The 19409-nt window shown below is 40.6% G+C and overlaps 1 protein-coding gene across 1 annotated transcript in view; it reads right to left on the bottom strand.

The window, feature by feature from the left end:
* Positions 1 to 14801, bottom strand: part of notch3 (notch receptor 3) — a 45895-nt gene extending 31094 nt beyond the window's left edge. Inside the window, exons 1-2 of the mRNA XM_077734264.1 lie at positions 14467 to 14801; positions 13704 to 13776 (exon numbers count right to left, since the gene is read on the bottom strand). Coding sequence (XP_077590390.1) covers positions 13704 to 13776; positions 14467 to 14527 — 134 coding nt within the window. The 5' untranslated portion in view covers positions 14528 to 14801. The remainder of the gene's footprint in view (positions 1 to 13703; positions 13777 to 14466) is intronic.
* Between the last annotated feature and the right edge of the window lie 4608 nt (positions 14802 to 19409).

Genomic DNA, 19409 nt, shown 5'->3' with positions numbered 1-19409 from the left:
AGCCCAAAATGATTCCTACGGCATAAGAAAAATGACTTCCAGCAAGACTCAGCACATATTTTGTAAATGGGAAGAAGGAACTGTCATCTTTGGAGATGAGAGCCTGGTCTCCTCAAGGAGACACTCTTTATTCTGGACTTTTACCTAAACATATTAAGAACATCAGTACAGGAATACCTTGCCTTACGAGCAAATAATTGCCTAAGGATACGAGACAATTTTAAGATACAAGCGCACTGTCTTTATCGTCGTATCTCCCCCGTGTAAAGATATCTACGAACACTGGGCGGAGGGTTGCATTTTTTCCGTGTTTTTTTTTTGGGCGTTAGTCAGAATTAAGGGAAAAACAATGGGTCCAAAGCAAGCCGGTGCAATGAAGGGTAGTCAAAAAAAGGCATATGATGACAATCAATTTTAAGAACAAAATAATCCTAGTGTACGTGTGATTGAGCTGCCACGCCAATACGTAAGGAGTACTTTGACTATATGCATCATCCTGAAGCAAAAGGACGCTATTGGGGGTATCAACCCTTCCAAAGGACTAGTCATAATTTCCAAGATGCACACTTACATTCATAACGAGATGGAAAGCCTTCTTTTAATAAGGATAAAAGATAAAGTTAGCGGGAGATAGCTTGACCGAGTCGATAATATGCAAAAAATCCAGCGGAATTTACATGAATTAAAGAGCAAAGCGAGCATCTGAAAAAGGGGAGCCTTCAATACCACCAGAACCCTTCATTTAAATTAAATTTATGTTTGTTTTGTTAAAAGTGCGTTGCCATTCAAAAAGTCTTTCTCTCTCTCATCCTCCGCACACTCCACGTTGTACTGATTAATGTCTCATTTTAGTATTGAACATCATGACCACTAGATAGTTTTTACTATGTTAGTCAATGGTGTATTACAAACAATACAAGTGTTTTTCCATTGTAATATCCTGTTTCCTTTTTTTCTGTATTTAATTCATTTCTATGGGAAAAGTAGAATTGAGATACGAGTAAATCGGCATAAGCCCTGTCCCGGAACGCAATAAGCCCGTATCTTATGGTATTACTGTAATAATAGTACCTGATTGCTCTCTATGGGTTGATGAAAGTTCAGAGGAGGTTAGTGATAAGTGAGTTTGTGTCAGAAACCTGACACCCACTGGAGCCTCTGGCTTGGGACAACCCCCCTCTTCAAACAGTCTGATGACAGAGCAATGATGGCTGGATTTGACTTCACCCCGCGGCACCCCCCGCGGGTCTTTTCTTTCATTGGTGAAGAACCATTGGGCATAATCAACAATGGATTTCCCTCTGTTTTACTTTCTACAAGCTTCATTTCAGTACATTATTCTTCACTCCACTACAAAACAAAGGTCTATCCTCCTGGTTTAAATCTAAATGCTCTGAGACTTTAAACCACCAAAAAGATTTAAACTGGAAGTTTGGCAGTGAATGAACAATTTTTCAGTGGCGGCCTTCACAATTTTAAATGATTGGACGTCTAGTGCTGTCAATGGCAGCCAAAGAGATATTAAGAGAGCTGAACCCTGGAGCCAATCCCAGCTGCCTCCGGGCCAGAGGCGGGGGACACTAGTGGCTAGCCGATCGTTTCTTGCAGGCGGTATTGAATTCAGTCATAATGTTTTGTATGTTTGATATGTATGTACTTTTTAAGATATGGTTTTTACTGCACAAGTTCCACCTTGAAACAATTGAAAGATTTCATTTAATCCAATCAGATGAAAATTCATATGGCTGTACTGTTTTACTGGACACTAAAATATTGATACTATTAGAATTTGCTTGTTCAGCCATCATGGTACCTTGTGATTTTGCCTGTTTTTGTTCCTGCCTTGCTTTACGATGTGGTTGGGCTAGGGGGCATATTTCAAATCTGGAACCCCTGTTGACAGATGCCTTAGAATTCAGTTTTGCTTTTTTTACTGTTCAAATCAGAAGTGCAGGGTGAAGTGTTGTAAAGATTCCAACTCTGGAAAGAGTTTTCAAATGTTTTCGGTTTCACTCCTCCAAAACAGTGTTTCTGTGTAAACAATATAAACATATGGCAAACTTTTTTGCACCCCCACACCCCTATTAAAGTTGTTTTGTAAATGGTAATTGAAACAACAATAATCTATTAATATTCCATTAAAAAAAATACCAAATAGAAAGTCAATATTGCAGATTTATGACTTATCGCTTCATACATGGGAAAATGTAATGTTACTTTCATGACAGCATGCGAATTGGGCACTTCAAAAGGATTGGACGTATTTCTTTCTCAGTGGCAGTCAATTAGTTAAGATAGTTTAGAAGCTATTGTTAATAAGCTAATGTTATTTTGTCTTACAGTCAAGAAAAAATAATAAAAAGTCATGGGCCGGTAAAGTTCTGCAAATAATGTTTACAAATAGCATAAACTGTGTAAATATTGGTCTGGATATCTGACTTAACATAAGTTTTTAAAATGGACCCTGAATGTGTCTCTAACGCCCCCCCAACCCCCCCCCCCCCCCATCCCCCTACACACACACACACAAACACAAACGCCAGCTTGGCTCCCCCTTTCTACCCTCTCTCACTACTGAAAGGTCAAATGTCAGAGGTCCCCCGTCTGATTGTGATGATAATGTCACACAGGCAACAGAGATAGAGGAGGAGCTACGCCATGGGGGAGAGTGTCTCTGGAGGTTTCAACGGGTGGACGGAGAAGGGGTGAGGGTCCAGAGGGAATGCCATGTCATATTTCCTGTAATCCCTTGTCCACTGCTCTGAAAACACAGCGCTCGCTCCGTATCGCAGGATCCCCATCACCCTGGCAACAGCGCAGACGAAAGAACAAGCCTGACATTCGACCAATCACCCGACTGCCCCTTGATACCCATGGCTATTTGTCATGGCTTGGCTGGGTTTATTTAGAGGCAAATTAACTATGTCTGGAATCTAGGGGGTCAGACTAAATTGAAACGTGGCACATAAAGGCACTCCACGAGAACCCAAAAGCACAGGCGACTATAACGCAACAAAAAATATAATAGCGAAGTTCGAATCCCTCTTAAGGATGTGAGATTTGACTCTAGCGGCAAGGCCAAAGGTTGTTTAAAGGTTTACAGAGGGACTGTTGTTAAAGACTTGGCGTCCACTGGCTATTATCTGGAAAAACAACAAGCAGGGTTAATGTGTAAAAAAGAAACTAATACTAACACCTGATAATTTTGTTTTTCTCTGGCGCAAAGTTGCATTGAGATTGCCTACCAGCACACACATTCTTTTGTCTAGACCAGGCTATCATACTTCTCCCATAACACACAATCTCAACTGATACCGGCGCAAAATTTGGTCCTGCTACACCTAAACATCTTCTTATCTGACTCAGCAATGGGTTCCTCTGCTGCTGGGAATGTGACAAGGCCAGCAAGTGTCATTGCTTCTACTTGACCTTTTTAGGCTCTTGTGAGGGGCAGGTGCAGGCTGGTGACTTCTGACCTCTCAGAATGTGGATGCCAGATGATGGCGAGGAAGAAGTGTTTGATTGGCCGAGTGGCTAATCCTCTTTTGTGTCAAAACATGAAGGATTTTGCCAGCTGCAATCCTCGGCAACAAGCATCTGTCCACATCTGTCGTTACACTAGCAAGTGTCTCGTTTTCTCTGAGACATGAGAACAACTGCTTTGCTCATGAGACAGAGATACACAGCCCCACACACAACTACACACCCAAATAAAAATCACTTCACGTCACAAAAGACCCACATTACCCGATAAAAAACATGCCTTAACTTTTTCAGTACGACTGACAATGACAGACAATCAATCGTGTGCTACTTAATTTCTGAATTTGCATTTTTCAATCCGTTTTTTCACGATTAGATGTCTGATCCATTTGAAATGATAGAATTGGCAGTGAACGAATAAGTGTTCATTCAACACTCCCACTTGGATCAGTTGTCTATCACTGTAAGTGGCATTGAAAGAGTTGACAGTTCCTTTTTTTGCATTCTATTCACACAAAAGAATCACTGCCACACAACATGCAAACATACACATGCCGTAACACAAAGAGAAGAAACTTACAACCATAGAGGTAGAATGAACCCCCAAAGGATGACATCCAAACAGGGAATTGCAGAGGAAAGAAGAAGAAAAAGTTTAACCTTTTATTGGACACTCTTTCAAATACCATTAATTAAAAATAACAGTTGGAATAATAGCATTCATAGAATTGAGAGGAAGTTACCTGAAATGAGCTGAAATTGCCCTGTGAATTCCCCCCCAAATTACAAGGAAGTGAACCAAAACTAAAAGGAAAGTTTTAGTTTAGTAACCAGGAGCAGAAATCACATTTTCAAGTAAATGTGGTTGTATTAAACTGTCATTAAATCATAAATGCAGTTTAAATGTAAAACTAAGTGAATAATTAGTCAAAGAAATAACCTAATAATATATTAAAGTGTATTGAACGATAAAAAAAATGGCAACCCGCCTTGCCTACAGAGTTAAAAGGAAAAATCTTAATGGCATGGACATTTGATTTATGAGGGCGAACACCATTATTAGTGGAACCTAATACCGATTTTCCTTCTCTTTGGTTCATTGAAGCATGGGTAACCTGAGATCATCCCCTCCAATACAATAGCAGAAACTTCACCACAGGTCAGAGGGCGACTCACCTGTGAACAAAGACTCTGAAATCTGTGACATGGCTCATAGAGTTGGAGTTAGAGCCAAGCTCCACAAGGAAACATGTATAGAAGCAGGTCATTTCCTCCACAAGCAGTGGAACACAAACAATAAGCCTAGGATCGATTTATACTTTATTGTGGAAACTAGCCAAAACTTCTGCTGTGGAATCAAATTAGTTTTTCACCTAACCACTTCGAATGGATTCAACATTGAGTGCCGTCTATTGCTGTAGAATATGACAATATATCCCCAAAACGACATTAAAAAACGATCATTATTTTATATAATATTTAACTAAATAATTCAAAATGTGTTATCCCATGGCTTAGGGATATTGTGATATGAAATTGACCATATTGTGAAAGATACTTTTCTGTAACGCACAGCACTAGCGTTGTCAACAGCAGAAAACAAGGAAAAGTGTGTAAGAACTGCATTTATTCTCCCATGGAAGTCCATAGTGACACATTACTGATAACTTGAGCCTAACCATGTCCCTCTCCTTCCAGCAGTGTCCCTTTCTCAGCAAACAGCCAAATTGAAGGGAGGTGTTAGGGAGTGTTTTGTGGCCCAAATAAAAGAGCTAAAGTAGTTAGAACTCCTTTGTATTAACAGGTTGGAAAGAGGAGGGGTAAGCAAGGGGTGAGCAGTGACCCAAGCAGCAAGTCTTTCAGGTCTGGGCTGCCATGGACCAACAAGCCTACGCCGTCGCCTGGCAACAGTATCCCATGGAGAAAGGGCGCCTTAGTGGGGAGGAGACTGAGAGCTGGGAATGAGGGTTCTGTGAGGACAGTTTGGAGGGACGACCGCTGCATGTGCAGGAAGTTCGTGACTACTAGTTTCTTGTAATTTAGTTCCTTCCTAAGCCGAAACAAGAAAGTTTGTTTGAACAAAATATGCTTGCGGACACATAATCAGGGGTTTCCAATAGAGTTTTTTCGACACAACCATTGCCATAACAAGCATCGGGAAGTTAAGTTATACTTCAGTGATGAGAACCATTTGGTTGAATTAATTTCCTGTACAATCAATTCACAAAATGCTTACTCAAATATACCCCATGTGTTAGATTCTTTGGGTGACAGCTCCTAAACATTTTTCAAATAGCATCAATAACCACATGACATGCATTTCAAGGCCAACGTTTTTCTGAACATTCTGCATCTGGCGTGATAATAATACTTGACCCAACCACCAAAGTTAAACCAGATTTTTGCAAAAACTTTGAAATTTAAATCAGAACTCCAACAGTTTCTCTCCACCAAGGCAAGATGAAAGACAAAGCCCTGTCCAGAACTCCTCCAACCGCTCACCACAAAGCAACATAGAAAGATCATGTGAACGCCTAAAGGCCTGTATTACTCGCTAACAAAAGAATAACCACAAAGTTAGCGGAGTAGGATTTAATAAGGATAAAAGTACCTTATCCTGTTGCTCGTGAAAATAGGAGACACAAGAAAATAATCCATGTGAAAGCCTCTGTAGAGGAACATAGGAAAGACCAATAATCTCAGATGCCATCTACTGCAGCCAGTTATGGCCTACTAAAATGAATTGTAAAATGTATATATGTACTTGCATAGAAGCAGCTTTTGTCGGACAAAAATGATGACTGAATCGAGGATACGACTTATATGCGCATAAAAACACGACGTGCACGAAACTGCGAGTTGACGAAGCATGACGCAAGAGAATGCGATTGATATGGTAATTCATTTCAAAATAGAGAAAAGATAAACAGAAAAAATATTTTCCCGTCACTGCTCGCTCGGGTCACAGCCATTTTACCTAGGTCGGGCACGTCTGTGACTGGCCAGACGCGAGTAACCTTGATTTCGAAATAAAACAACATTTCCCTTAGATTTTTTTTCGGTTTATTTCTTGTTCGAAAGTGACAACTATTGGGGTAAAATGAACGATCGAAAGAATTGAGATATATTGACTTTAGAAGCTATATGGCTGCCACAACATCTTAAAGTTCTGGTTAGAAAATTTTAACTTTTGTAATTAGAAAGCATCAGGTTCTCATCATTATTTCTTTTTTCAAAAAATGTCAGACTATTTAAATATTTCTAAAAGAAACAAAGAGAATCTTTGCAGATTTTAATTTTAAAAAATAAATAGAAAAATGAAAAGAAAATGTTAAATTGTTTCCCTTTTTGTTTTTTAAAATGATGAATCATTAAATAAAAATGAAACAAAATAAATGTATAAAAATGTGTCCGTTTTTCCTTTTTTTATTAAACACAAAAGGTTTACTGTTTCTTTTTCAAAGTGAAATAAAATTCTCACAAAAAGATCTGGAGAATTTTTAGCTTAACAACCTCGAAACTGTTTATTTATATTAATTCATGTGTTGGACAACATAGTAGCCCTATGGAGGAAACTATGACTACAATGCAGCAGCCTCACCTCTAAACTAAACCCATATAATGATCAATTTTTCCATTTTTGCCCAAAATTAAATCAACCTGTTGGTGAAGTAAGCCACTGTGGTGAGACAGGATGTGTGGAGCACAAAGGTCAGAAGACAGAATTTCCTGTGGAAGGGCATGGGAACCAGCGATACCAGATTACAGTTCTTTACAAATATCCACTCTTAAATAGTTTTAAAATCTAATCAGATATTCCAAATGAATTCCTTTTAAACCATTTAACTCAAGCTTTCTGCAATCGATCGTGACATGACTCACAGCTAATTGTTAAGTCAAATATTCTATAAAGATCATGACCACAATGAGAGTGCATTGTCGCAGGCATTCCTGAATAGGGTTCCAGGGTGAATGGTTGGAGGTATGGACAATAACCTGTAACTTCTAGAAGGACAGGATAAATCTTCACCAGAAAAAACTGACTCCCTAGCTGGTGCTGTGGACAAATAATTACTCAACCCTGTCCATCCACACAGCTAGCCAGAGAACTTGTGACTTGGCATATAAGACCTGAATTATCCCAGCAATATAAAAATTCCCTCATTGAACTCAAACAAGTCCATATTTAACTCAGTAACTGCCACGGACGGAGAAAGATGTCCAATCCATTTGAACTTGGAGGGATGGCAGCGAATGTACGGTGCTATCCCTTCCCTCTCTCTCCTTTATTAGTTATATCCCCTCAGTAAATATTGATGCTAATTCAAACTAGGTAGCATATATCAGAACATAGAAGAAGTACACTGAAGTAAACCTAAAAATAAAGGTTTTCCTTTGGTATGCCCTATATGGAAGCGCGATATGACCCGCCTCGTGTTATATAGGTTCACTCGCCTGACTCGCCTCACTCTCTGTGTGCCCTATGGATGACTGGTGTCCAGTTTAGGGAGCAGTCTGCATTAGGCTCCAGCAACCCCCGCAAGCCCTTCGAGGATGCCCGGTATGGAAGATGAATGAATGTATGAAAATATTTTACAATAAAAACACAGTTGTAATGGGTGACATTTAAGTTTCCCTGGTAGGTTACTGACCGGCCATTTTTTTTTTCCTTATAACAATAGCTGCGACACAGAGGAAGGAGGATGTCAACATGTGGAGATAAAGAATGAGTATCATCAGTTGCTCAGTGAGAAAATGAACATGTGCTATCAAGCTAGCTGATGAGTACACTCCAGTCTCCCACAACATGGGGCCCCGCATGCTACTCAATGGCAGCACCTGGCCCTGCGCTGTCCCTTTGTTGAGATCTGACTTCGCTGGATTACCATCACAACATCCACCAGCTGTCCTCTGCGGAGCGCCCACCACCCACCCTTGGTTGGCCCCCCACTACTTATGCATCACCAACATCTGACCCCCCCAAAAGTCTGGCTCTTCCAGCTGGATCCACTCCGAGTGACACACTCTCAATCTGCCTAATTATCCATACTGCCCTCAAACCACTGTCGCCTCACTATCCCGAACGCACATCTTTCTGACTCGCAACCTTCATAAGAGGTGCGTGATACGAGCACAATTCATTCCATGACTAAGCTAACATGAATGTGCTCGTTGTATGAAGTTATTTTAACCAAAGAAATAATTGAAGTCCAGTTAATGTGCAACTTTTGCAAAGAACCCACATGTTACCCCAAAATACAAATTCAATGCATAATTTTAGGCTAAATAATCTTAAAAAGAAATTAAAAGCATCAAAACAAAGGTTTTTCATATACAGTATTTTCTCGAATATTAGCCACCTCCGCGTATAAGCCGCACCCTTCAAATTGCCTTAAAATCGTTGAATTTTACAATTTTGCTCGTATAAGATGCCCCCTAATTCACAAATTTCACCTCCATATTCATGGTTTTAATAGGGAGTACAAATGTGTTACTTTGAAGGGAATATCGAAAGGATTGCCTGCTGGATTTCACATTCCCGAAGGGTCTTGCCTGCACGTAGACAAATTCAAAAAGGAAGTCACGTAAGCAGTACAACCGTCCGTAGCAGTCTAGTTTGTCATCCCTACGTAAAATGGCGGAGCGCTGAGCGAGCAATGGCAGGCACATGTGAGTTTTTTTTACGCTTTATGCAAGATGCATTTTTTTTCTTGAATTTCAGTCACAGACATCTTTTCTCCATTTTGAAATAAATCGGCCACATTGTGGATGGAATGGGATGGAATGGACTGCTTTTATTGTCATTGTCAAGTACAATGACATTTAAATCATTCACCACAGTGTACAAATAACATGTCTAGCGTTCTGGCGTTTCGTCTGTCACCTTGCAGTTTCGTGCATGTCAAATCTAATTAGTGCGCATATAAGCCGTATACTTGATTCAGTCTTCATATTTTTAGCAACAAATACAGCGTATATACCCGAAAAAATACGGCACTTGTGCTTACTGATTACAGAACTGGAACACGAATACTCTTTACAAAGATCGATAAGACGCATACTCTCAAAGCGAATAAGTGAAATAAAAGCCTCACATGCCACTCACTAGTGGGACGCTGAGGTGACATCATCAATGAAGTAAATGCCTCGGCGGGCAAAACGTACTGTCGACAAATGATGATGTAAATACATTTCACAAGGAAGTTAGTCGTAAATACATTTGCACAGCTAAAATTGCAAGGTCCAGTCAGGATACTCTGAGCCTTCTTCATTCTGCGGCTTCACTACATTGCAATTTTTTTTCAGAAAATATAAAGTGAATAAAATGTGAAAACCCACAATGAAAATCGCAAGCAAAAGCCACTCCTCTGTCTTCCGCTTGCAACTAGGAAAATGGTCGAAGACAGTGTACTGTCACGCTACTCTCAGTAAAGTAAATGGCGGGCAGCGTGAGGTGGCCGTCATTTTTATCCGGAAATAGAGTGGCCGGGAGCCCCTAGGAGGGTGGATTTTTATCAGAAATACGACCCCGCACGACCTTACGCTTTGGGACTTATTTGAAAATAAACTTGCCCGGCAAATTGTACGGCATAGAGCAAAGGGCAATTTTTTTTAAAGGCAAGCCCCGGGCGACATTACGGCCGATACCCTTGGCCTTGTCCAAAAATAGAGCACTTTGGACGACAAGGATGGCGAAATGCCACGGTGGAAGTTGAGATTCCATTTAAGTCCGGGCAGTGGGCTGACGTTTTTGCAGTCGATCTGTCAGCCCATTTCCGCGGCACCAACCCATGCCCTTTGCGTCGGCCAGTGATCCGCCGGCCTATGCAGGCGCCGTCGGCCAGCGATCCTGCGGCCCTTGCCCGTGCCGTCGGGCGGTAAGCTGGTGAGTGAGGTCTGCTCTGCGACCCGGCCGCAAAAGGCGGCGACACGTTTTTTGGAAGAGCTGGTTTGGGGGATACAAGCCTTAATCAACAAGTTCGATCGTCCTCATGCTTTAAAAAACAAGAACAAAGCCTATGTTTGGACTGATTTGTTTAGAATAGACAATGGAGTTTTTAGGTCATTTTGTTACAAGACATGTTTCCATCCCACGCTTAGTCAGGCGAGTACAGTAATCTCTTGAATATCGCAGATAATGCAGACCAGACATGGCCAAGACAAATTGAACATAATACAACTAAGAACAAAGCCTGTTTCATCCCGAACTCGAAGCTGTACCTTGCGGAAAGAGGGGCCCCCTTCAAGGACTTGGACTAAAACTCCCCTTAACCAGTTTTTTTGTTCATATCAAGCGATGAGGAACTAGTGCCACTGTGATTACAGTTTTTAAAGTCTCATCTCTCAGCTCCTTTTCTGAACCGCTCTATCCTCTTTAGGGTCGTGGGGGGTGCTGGAGCCTATCCCAGCTGACTCCGGGCCAGAGGCGGGGACACCATGAATCTGTGGCCAGCCAATCGCAGGGCACAAGGAGACAAACAACCACTCACGCTCACACTCGTACCCATGGGCAATTTAGAGTGTTCAATCCAGTTTTGGAATGTTGGAGGAAACTGGAGCACCCGGAGGAAACCTACGCAGGCACAGAAAGAACATGCAAACTCCACATAGGTGGACGTGACTTGGATTTGAACCCAGGATTGTTAGGCCGACGCGCTAACCACTCGCCCCTCAGCATTTAAAGAATTTACATTTTTATAAATATAGCTTTTTCTTTCAGTCTTTTCACATTTATTGACATCACGACTGATATTGCGATTCAAAATGTCAGCCTATTTTCAAAATCTGCAATGCCTTGACACAATCCAGCCATAAACCGTCAAGTTTGATCACTATTTTTAACTGCCCGTAAAAGTCATACACATGCTATTCGTTTAGCCGTTAAAAGTAGATAGTAAGTGTTGGACTCCGATCTTCCGCCTGAAATGACTCACCTGTGCAGGAACTCGGAACAGGTCGTAAACCTTTTTTGATGTACCGCCGTTAAGCTGATACAGCGTGACATCATGGCTGTATGGGACATTAGATACACTTCTATCTGGGGCAATAACAAAGGCAGCTGCCATTTACATTGTGCTAGATGAGTGTCACTTGCAAAGGCCATAAAAAATATATATTGAAGATGATACATTAAGTGGAACTATTTTTTCATGGAAAAATTCTTCAAATAAAATCACTGTCTTAAGAAAATTATTTTGAATGTCTACAAATGCTCTCAGTTTACGTGGCCTTTTCTTCCTTACACTTTGTTCCCTCTGTATCAGGTATCTGCAGGAAGAAAGGATCTTTTCTACTCTTGTACATCTTTGTTTTTTTGCCCGTATGTGGGGATACTGAATTCGTCTGATGACTGTCCTTCTTGGCTACTATGCCATGCTGTTATTTGATGTTTAACGTCCTCTGTTCATGGGATACATTCTTTCTTTCAAATTGTACTTAGGTGCATCCTAATGTTCTGCTTTCCTAAAATAGTGTCAATATCATTTAACCCTTGCTAAAACATCATGAACACAAACTTCCCAAAGTATTCCTTTTCAGTCCTTTGCTGGTTGAAATTGCACATTGACCAACTTAATGAAACGGCCAACAACAAATGATTTATGGGCAGAGGTTGCTACAAATGTGTTCTGAATGCAGCCTCATTTATAACTGAGATTCATTCATCCATAGAGGGGTAAACATTCTCATCTTATCTATTCCTTATGAGTTGCCGGAATTCTTATTGAATAAAGATTCTTTTTGGAGGGAAGCAGGTGGCCTAGACAGCTTCTGGACTGCATTGAAACTCCTCAGTGCAACACTCAATCATGTTTCCCTTAAAAAAGCTACAAAGGGACTTAAAAGCGGACAAGTGACCCCACCAAGACACTGTAGCCTATTTCACTTGACTATTGTCGTGGAATTTCCCACACAAACCTACTTTTCCACAGCAGCCAACAAAGAAATTAGAAAAACAAAAGGCTTATCACTGTCAAAAGATGCCCAAAGCAAGCGGGAACGAAGGACAATGCAATTAAATTAAGCTTCTCAGTTTTTTGGTGCCAGCCACAATGATATATGTCTAATCGTGTGGCACATATTAAAATGAGTAACGCTTATGAAAATACCAAAAGGCTTGAGACTTGTCTGATATTAAGTTGAAAGAATCACAAAAGGAAAATGTCAAGTTTAACGTCCTAAGACCAAGATAAGCATGCATTTTTATTTTCTCTTTGATATTTAGTCTAAGGGACCTGATGAGTGTAAAAACAAATAATTATCTTATTACATGATGTAGTTTCTGAGAAAAATCATAGGAGGTTAAAGTCACTGTTGACAGAAACATGTTTCAAATTTAAATTTTTATTCAGAATCCAAACTTTTTCAATTGCAGCTTCGATTCTTAATATTTAAAAAAACAGATTCCCTTATTGATTTTTCTTTCTTTCTTTCACTTTAATTTTGTATTTGCTGCTTGGATTATTATTGAGTGACTGCCATTGTGTTGGCTCCGGCACCCCCTATCAAATGAATGAATGACTGCCATTGAAGGACCGAGATGTCAATACATTTTGACCCGGAGGATTGGTCATGAACTGATTGACGTGAGTGACCGTTCATTAATTCAAAAGAAATGAAAATGAATTTGATGTCTGGCACTAAAAGAAGAGCATTCAAGGACAAACCTCCATGCTTACATAATTGAATTGTCTATCTATTAGTCTATTAGTGTCATTTGCACAAAAAAACATGTTAAAAAAATAAATACCAGGATTAATAAACCTTAGATAGTTGAGAAAGCGACCCGGTGGAGCGAGTGGTTAGCGTGTCGGCCTCAGGGTGGAGGACCTGGGTTCAAATCCAGGTTGGTCCACATGTGTGGAGTTTGCATGTTCTCCCTGGGCCTGCGTAGGTTTTCTCTGGGTATTCCAGTTTCCTCCCACATTCCAAAAACATGCATGGTAGTCTGATTGAACACTCTAAATTGCCCCTGGGTACGAGTGTGAGCGTGAGTGGCTGTTTGTCTCCATGTGCCCTACGATTGGCTGGCCACCAATTCAGGGTGTCCCCTGCCTCTGGCCCAAAGACTCTAGAACCACACCCCCCCCCCCCCCCCCCGCAACCCTAGTGAGGATAAAGAGGTTCAGAAAATGAGATGAGATAGTTGAGAGTGGTAGCATAATTTGATGGTCCATCAAAAAGGTTCCCATGATCTTGTGAGTAAAATGAGTTGCACTTACATGCATCGTGGGGGCGACTCTATGCAGGTCCCTCCGTTTTCACATGGCCTATAATTATCTGTGCAACGAAAACCTGGGGGAAATGTAAAAATATTAAGCACGTAGCAAACAAAATTCCCCGAAAGTAAGATACAACATGAAGATCAGATGAGGTGAGTCCGTTACTCTAATATAAAATCAGACATGCAACCTGTGGCATTCTGGAGCCTTTGTGCACTTTAACTTGAACTGGGAAGATATATTCATTAGCTCCCAACCTTTGGATTTAAAGTCTACTAGTGATAAACAACGCAGAAGAACGAAGATATTTGTAATCAATGCACGTCTATCATCGCCAATACCGCAGAAAGTCTTTCAGATGCACTTTGCAAGGACTCGTTTGAATTTTAAAACAAAGACACACACTGTTCGTGCTAGTTTTTGAAAGTTCTATTGTTTTTTTTATTCCGGAGAAAAGTAAACCAGTTTATTTTGCCGAAAATGTAAACAAATTGTGCAAAAAAAAAGGTTCATTGGTTCACCTATATTCTAGAAATACGATTGATGAATTACAACAATAGCAATGAGTTTCCACGTGCGGTATTAAATACATTATTAGCATTAACGAAATTGTATTTAAATCCAACCAATATCATTAAACTAACATTAAAACATTTCTAAATTGTAAAAAAAATTGTACGTTTCAAATAAATTGATAAGGAACGTGGCCGTGTTGAGACATATCCAGGAAACGAAACACTGGGAAAGAAAAGGCATTATTTACCTTCAGAAAGATGCATGAACAACAAAAATGACAAAATAATCCACGGAATATTCCCTTCCATTTCAGTGGGAAAATGTTTCCAGCACTTCGTTTTACTCTTTCAGTACAAATACATCCTTTAGGAATCAGATCGGCGCGAGAAAGAAGGCTCCGGAGTGAGGTGGTCGCCTTGCGATCTTTGTCATAAAGTCGACCGGGTAGTGAGTCGCATTTAGTTCCGAAAAAAGGACTTTGCAGCTCATCCACTGCGGTTACTCCTCGTTTGAGATTCCCTGGAAAACTTCGGCTGCACTGTGGGATGCAGCAGCACACTGAGAACACCCTCCCTCTGTCTCTCTCTCTCACTTACTCTCTCCTTCTCTCCCTCATTCCCTCACTCCCTCCCGAACTCCCTCATTCCCTTACTCCCTCCTTAACCCCCCTCCCCCCTCTCTGTCTCTCTCACTCTCACTCTGCCTCACCATACACAGACACTTGAAGACATTAAACAAGTTTTAATGGTCTGAATTAACAATGAAAGTATGCATTCTTCAATAAAAACCAGGGCCGACAACTACCCCAGAATTTCAGGAATTTCCCCTGGGAATGCTACGCAAACTCGGGGTCTCCGGACAAACTCCATAAACTCCAGAAAACCCCAAAAATGTCCCTTACTGTATTTGCTCGCATATAAGCCGCATTCGTCAGGACAAAAAATATCCAGGGTACGGCTTAGATATAAAAAGACAACATGCAAGGAAACAAAGAAGAAACACTATAGCTCCATGAGGCAAGACAATGCGGCCGATACGGTCATTTATTTTAAATTAGAGAAAAGATAAACAGACAAAATGCTAAACAACATTTATTTTAATGTTTATGAATGAAATCCAAGAAAAAAGTGAAAAAACTCACTTGTGCCTGTCACTGCTCGCCCAGGGGTGTCACAATCTTACCTCGGAGCGCCGCCATCTTACCTTCAACGTGCCCTGACTGGCCGACGCGAGTAGCCACACGATTTTAAAGTTCTGGTAAGAAAATGAGATTTCTGTCATTAAAATGCACCAGGTTCTCATCCAAATTGACTTATTTATTTTTTCAAATTGAATAATTTGATATTTTGCATTTACAAAGGCAGGCATATTAACTTCCTTCTGATATTGACCCTAATAATGTGCATTGGATTCATACAGTATTTCAGAACTATCATGTGCGATGATTTTTTAAAAGTTTTTCCCTTCAAAGTAACATTTGTACTCGCTATTAAAACCATGAATATGGAGGTGAAAAATGTAAATAAGATAAAAATTCAACAATTTTAAGGCAATTTATGGGTGTGGCTTCTATGCAAGTAAATATTTAATTCACAAAAATGTTCAATTGCTTCCTGCAACAATCCATCATTCCATCCTGCCTGAAATCTGCCAACATTATCCCCCTGTGCCCAAAAAGCCAACCACGGACAGCCTGAATGACTATAGGTCTGTTGCACTCACGCCTGTGATCATGAGGATGCTTTTCAATGACTATGGATCAGCCTTCAACCCTAAAAAACCGGACATTCTGACTGTCAAACTCTCCCACCTTGGACGATCCTTTTCCATCTGTTGCTGGATAAAGAACTTCTTAACCAACCGACCACAAACTGTTAGACTTGGTCCCCACCTTTCTTCCTCCATTACACTGAGCACTGGCTCCCCTCAAGGCTGTGTACTGAGTCCTCTTCTGTACTCCCTGTATACATACGACTGTACACCAACCCACCAGTCTAACTCCATCATCAAATTTGCCGATGACACCACTGTGATCGGACTCATCTCAGGAGGGGATTAGTTGGCCTACAGAGATGAGGTCAACAAACTGTCTTCGTGGTGCTCGGTGAACAATCCCACACTGAACACCACGAAAACTAAAGAAACAATCCTGGACTTTCGCAAACACAGCGCAGATCTGGCCCCACTCCTCATAAATGGAGTATGTGTAGACAGGGTCCAGTCCTTTAAATGCCTGGTGGTCCACGTCAGAGATAAGCTCTCCTGGTCTACAAACATCACGGCAGTAGTGAATAAGGCCCAGAAACAACTCCATTTCCTCAGGGTACTCAGGAGGAAAAACTTGGACACTAAGCTTCTTGTAACCTTCTATAGAGCCACTGTGAAGAGCATCCTGACATACTGCATCCAAGTGTGGTACGCTGGAAGTATGGCTGCAGACAAGATTGTCGGCTGTTCTGTGCCCTCATTTGAAGACATTGCCAGCCCTTGTTACCCCAGCAGAGCCAGGAACATTGTCGGGGGCCCATACCACCCTGGTCACAACCTGTTCCAGCTGCTGCCCTCTGGCAGACACTTCAGGTCTCACAAAGTACGGACAAATAGGCATAAGGACAGTTTTTTTTACCACATCCATCAGGACTCTAAACTTGCGGTAACACGACACACAATCCCTTCTGTGTAATAACAGTGTGTTGATTTGAAGCCGTTTTCAAGACGGACTATGCCAGAAATACGACAGGACAGGCTCAACCTTCATCATTAGCTTCGATGGTGATAGAAAAGAAGGAGGAAAGAAAGGAGGATGGATATTGTGTACAGTTAAAAAGGAATTTTGGTGAGTAAAATATGGCTATATTCCTAAATAATATTTCAATTGTGGGCCTGGTTCTGATATCTGAAAAGCTCCAGTGTTTGTGTTTAATCACTAAATGTTGAAAAGAATTGGATTTTAACCTATTTTAGTGCAATTTTTGATGTTTTGCCATTGACGTCCATCATAGTCTTTTCCCGGGGAAATCATCCCCCAGGTACGGTTGTAATGTCTGAAAAGTTCCAGTATTTGTATTTAATCAATAAATGCAGATAGGAAGTGTATTTTATCCCATTTTTGTGCATTGATTATTTTATGTGTCGCAGCTGTAGCTGCATTCGAGCCATAAAATAGTTTTTGAGGGTTGGATTGATTTGCTGAAGGCCCTACGAGAAAATCCACGGACCGCCACTGGTTTATATGTATTTATCCATATAACATGCGTGATTTTTATTGTGAAGGTCACAAACTTAAGAGCAACAACTGACGCGTGAAAGACAGGAGTTTGTTTAAATTTTTCACAGTGGTTCGGTGTTTTTACAAAGAAACGGAATATAATTAAACAAACTGTAAACTATCAGACATGTAAGAATGACCCTTTAGACGTGCCAATAACCATTTTTGTTAAAGATCTTGATTTCACTCAAATGTGTAGAGTGTTGTTTGTTAATGTATTTACAGTGGTTTCCAACTGTGTTTTTATGGTTGTTCTCAATAAACCAGTCCAAGCTCCCCCCCCCTTTTTTAATACCTCCTTCTTACACCAGACTCCCAGCATGCATTTCACATCAGCTTGCACCTTGTATAGAGCCTTGGTTGTTCTGCGGCCAGCACGGAGCCGATCTTTTCCAGAGACAATAGCCTTAATTTGAATAATAAAAGGAGTGCTGTATTTTGACACAGTGTCTCCCTGCAGGGGAAGGCGGCACAATAATATCCAAGCAAACTGCTCCGAATAGAACCATCGTCGCACCGTTGCTGCACTGAAGCTGTTTGAATAAATTACGAGCATGGGTAAGGCTGTGAAAATTCTCAATCGTATGTGTACCCTTTAGGCAGGGTCCTACAAACACTTTTCAAAACATGACAAAAGCATGAAAGCCAATCCAATACTATTCAGCACGCCTCAACCAATTAGAAGATGGGGAACATGTTGACATCATTTCCGGTCATGGGGAATGCCACAGAGTCGCTGCATCTTACTGCTTAAAAATGGAGCAGGCTAAAAAAAGAGGTTTACCACTTTTTTTTAGGTTCTGCAGCAAAACCTAACCAATTTTGTTTGATTTTGAAGTTGACAGAAGTTTGTGTAGTCAATAAAAATGGTTTATTTACCCATTGATCGCCAAACCAAGACACTCGCTCTTTAGAAATTAACTTATTCACTCCCATTGACAATGATACCAACATTTAGCATAGTATCATTTAGCAATTTTCAAACTTCTGCGGTGAATTGAAATTAGTTTTTTACCAGTAAAACTCTTTACTGGAGTTCTTTCAGTGCCACCCTCCAACTTCAAATTGACTGAATGTCCAGCCAAGGAGTTAGCTCATTCACTACTATTGACACCAATAGACCATCCATTTCGACAGTAAAGGCTGCCAAAAACCTATAGCTACACTTTTACTCTGAATGTTAACAACACAACAAACTCCATTTTGAGTAAAATAAATTAATACATAAGCGGCACGGTGAAAAGTGGAAACTACTATATCTGCCTCTGGTGGTAGTTAGTTGGGATAGGCATTCATCCCCTGTGACCCCTGTGAGGATACATGGTTTGGAAAATGAATGAATGAACAAACAAATGAAATAAAACAGATTTAGCATGAAAAATCTTCCTGTGAATAATATTTTTGGGCCATTGACTTGACCCCAAATGGAACACGACAATAAAAGAACAACTACAATAGAACCAATAATTCATGTGGCACATTAAAACTCATCAGCGAGCAAAGACACTAAGATTCCGATTCTCCATGTCTAAGTGTATTTAAAAAAAAGATTCAACCATAAATGAAACCAAAAGACTTAGTCCAAAGCAAAGGCGTAATTGACCAAAGTAAAAATGGTATAATTTCACTTGCGCTTCTGATGTCATCAGTAGAGAACAAGCCAAGTCTTCCCTGTGGAAATATGATCTACCCTGTATTGTTGTATTGTAAAATAACTAAAACCAGAACTAAACCACGTGTGAACAGCAGTGGTGGGTCAGCCTTCATTCTTTTTCTTCAAGTAGTATAGCCAACAACCAGTCTTTTCAATAGAAATCCAATGACATGTCACTGGGTTATTTATTTCCTTTCCCTCCTCTCTCACACGCACACAAACAAACATTAGGTATTGGGGTTTTGTTTGGACTGCAGTTAAGGTGTGA

This window comes from Stigmatopora nigra, chromosome 15, assembly GCF_051989575.1.
Source record: "Stigmatopora nigra isolate UIUO_SnigA chromosome 15, RoL_Snig_1.1, whole genome shotgun sequence".
Taxonomy (NCBI): Eukaryota; Metazoa; Chordata; class Actinopteri; order Syngnathiformes; family Syngnathidae; genus Stigmatopora; species Stigmatopora nigra.
This window is presented reverse-complemented; position numbering and strand designations above follow the sequence as displayed.